Consider the following 2,748-nt stretch of genomic DNA (forward strand, 5'->3'; position numbering starts at 1 on the left):
GTATATAAAAAATGTATGTATTTATATATATACAAACAACCAAGAAAAACAGATGAAGTTATATGTAATATAAAGATGTCAAATATTTTATGCAAAATGTAAATATAAGCTTTCAAAACAATCATTAGAAAGGAAGAAGTTATAAATGCATTTCTGAAAGCTATCAACCCACTGGGATTACTGCGCAGGATACTGCCGTTTCATGTGCATATAAACGATTTGACAAATATTGTTGCATGTCATAGCAATTATATTCATTTTCAAAAATGATAATTGTTAATCGAAAAATGCCATGGTTATATCAACAAAGTTTCTTGATTATCTTATGTCACTACAGGAGACTACAATTATTCGCAGTTTAGAAATTAAATTCATACAGTGTACGTCAACTGTGAAGAGTTCATATTGCTTTACTCACGTGTAATATAAAAAGTAAAAAGGTTACATTTAAAAAAGAAGTTCTCTCTCTACTGCATTTATATTAATACCAAAATATATTGATAATTATATAGATTAATAATTTATAGATTGCTGTCTACAATTGGATTTTTTGTCTTTTTTTGTGACATCATTAAACATGTTGAATTTATCAACAAATTTTCGTGAAGAACCTAAAAACAAACGAAAAAAGGAAAAATGGCGATTGTTTAACGCCAAGGATTTTCAATCTCTGATGTATCCTTGCTTCACTTTATGTCGTATTCTTGGAATATGTCCACATAAGATTAATGCTTCGACTTTCGAAGTTTCAAAACTATATTACATTCTGTCGATTGTCGCTATCTGCTTTTATAATATTTACATATTGATAACATTATATAATTTTCCTAATCATATAAACGATTTTCCTGTATATTTTATTATGTACTGCGCCTTAGTATTTGGCGATCTTATAATGATCATCTCGGTAATTTTAACCGGTCCGCGAACACGCTTTCTTCAGACTATATTAAAGATTTCTTCAAGAATACCATCAAAATCATATCAGAAGCTATCTAGATTGATTCACACTAAGGACATCATCGGTTTTCTTTTAGCTTGGATCATATTGATACATGCTTCCAAGCTGGAAACAACTATCTTATTTCAAAACTATAGCCATCTATTCGTACATCAGATGGATATGTTATATGTAAATTGCGTTTGTATATTAAAAGCGTGTTTTAAAGGAATCAATGACAATCTGGTAAATATGCAAAAATTCATAGTCACAAACAATGAATCACATTTTCCTAGACCGATCTATTATAAGCAGAAAAATCCATTCTTGATTATGGAGCTCAAGATTCTGAAAAAACAACATCTAACGGTCAGCAAGGCAGTACAAATGTTGAGCATGATCTTTAGTTTGCAACTTCTTGCTACAACAGTTATAATCTTTTCTCAAATCTCTTTGATTTTATATTACTACATATTGTTCAAGAGATATTTATTACCAGTGGACATTTTATTTGACATGCTTTTTCTATTATACACAGCATATCTTTTTATAAAAATGATATTAATAGTGTGGGCTTGTGAGACGGGCAAAAATCAAGCTCAACAAATCAGCACTTCCATTTATGATGCACTTAACAGTACTACTGATGAACAAATCAAAGATGAGGTAGTATAATAAAATATTGAAGTTTATTTAGAAGTATATGAAGTATTTAGTTTTAGAAGTTTATGATCTTTATGTTGTCTTAATGTGATTCATATATCATATATCATATATCATATATCATATATCAAAATAATTTCCGATATATTCTATTAGATTTATTACATTTTTTAATTCTATATTTCATTATTTTACGATTGCAGTTAAAACAATTTTCCTTGCAAATACTTCATTGTAATAATACATTTTCTGTGAAAGGTCTCGCTATAGACGCAAAATTTCTCGTTCGGGTAAGTGAATTGTCGCATTTTTTATTAATTAATAACTTATTTTAAAAATTAATAACTTTTATAAGATATATAGATTTAAGTTTTTCTTTTAGATAATCGGTAGCATCACCACGTATGTAATGATGATATTTCAATTTGAATTTGTTTCATGCAAAAAAGAAATGATTCATGCAAATAATAATACGGAAGTAAAGCTACAACTGTAAGAAGAAATATATAGTATTAAACAATTAAATGTGTTATTAAAAAATTGGTTCTTATATAATAAATTATTTTTCATGTAAATAATCTTTTAATGTTTTATATTTGCATTTAAATACATGTAAATACATACTTATATATGCACAGAATAGAAATATTTTGAAAATCTTATTTCATATGTATATGGTAACAGTGAATTGGATTGTAAGGTTTAAATACACACATAAGAGAAATATATATACCTATATTAATAATAATACATAATAATACATAATATATCACAAATATTGATATATAAATTATTCTGTATAATAAATACAATATATTATATAATATGTAATTGTCGATTATTGCTTTTTATTTTCGTAATCATCAATGTAAATTAAATATTAAATAAATATTAATATATCCGTATAGTTTACAATTCTATTTATTCTATAAACATATATAAAGATAAAGATAAATTATAACTTAAAACTTCTCTTAGAAGATATACTACATTATTTTATCTAACATTTCAAATAAATTTTTATCTATTTTACTATAATTATTTTCATAAATATAAGAGTATAGATTAGTTTTCAAAAAATTGTAATATAATCATATTAAAGTTCATTTAAGAGTTTATGACAATTTTTTAAATTAATTTAAATA

The 2,748-nt window shown here is 25.1% G+C and overlaps 1 protein-coding gene across 1 annotated transcript in view; it reads left to right on the top strand.

Moving 5' to 3' along the window:
* Nucleotides 1-1,492: 1,492 nt before the first annotated feature.
* Nucleotides 1,493-2,748, top strand: part of LOC108693531 — a gene marked incomplete at its 5' end in the record, with an annotated part of 1,939 nt that continues 683 nt past the window's right edge. Inside the window, 3 exons of the mRNA XM_018202534.1 lie at nt 1,493-1,606; nt 1,807-1,893; nt 1,986-2,036. Coding sequence (XP_018058023.1) covers nt 1,493-1,606; nt 1,807-1,893; nt 1,986-2,036 — 252 coding nt within the window. The remainder of the gene's footprint in view (nt 1,607-1,806; nt 1,894-1,985; nt 2,037-2,748) is intronic.

The sequence above is a fragment of the Atta colombica genome, unplaced genomic scaffold, assembly GCF_001594045.1.
Source record: "Atta colombica isolate Treedump-2 unplaced genomic scaffold, Acol1.0 scaffold92, whole genome shotgun sequence".
NCBI lineage: Eukaryota > Metazoa > Arthropoda > Insecta > Hymenoptera > Formicidae > Atta > Atta colombica.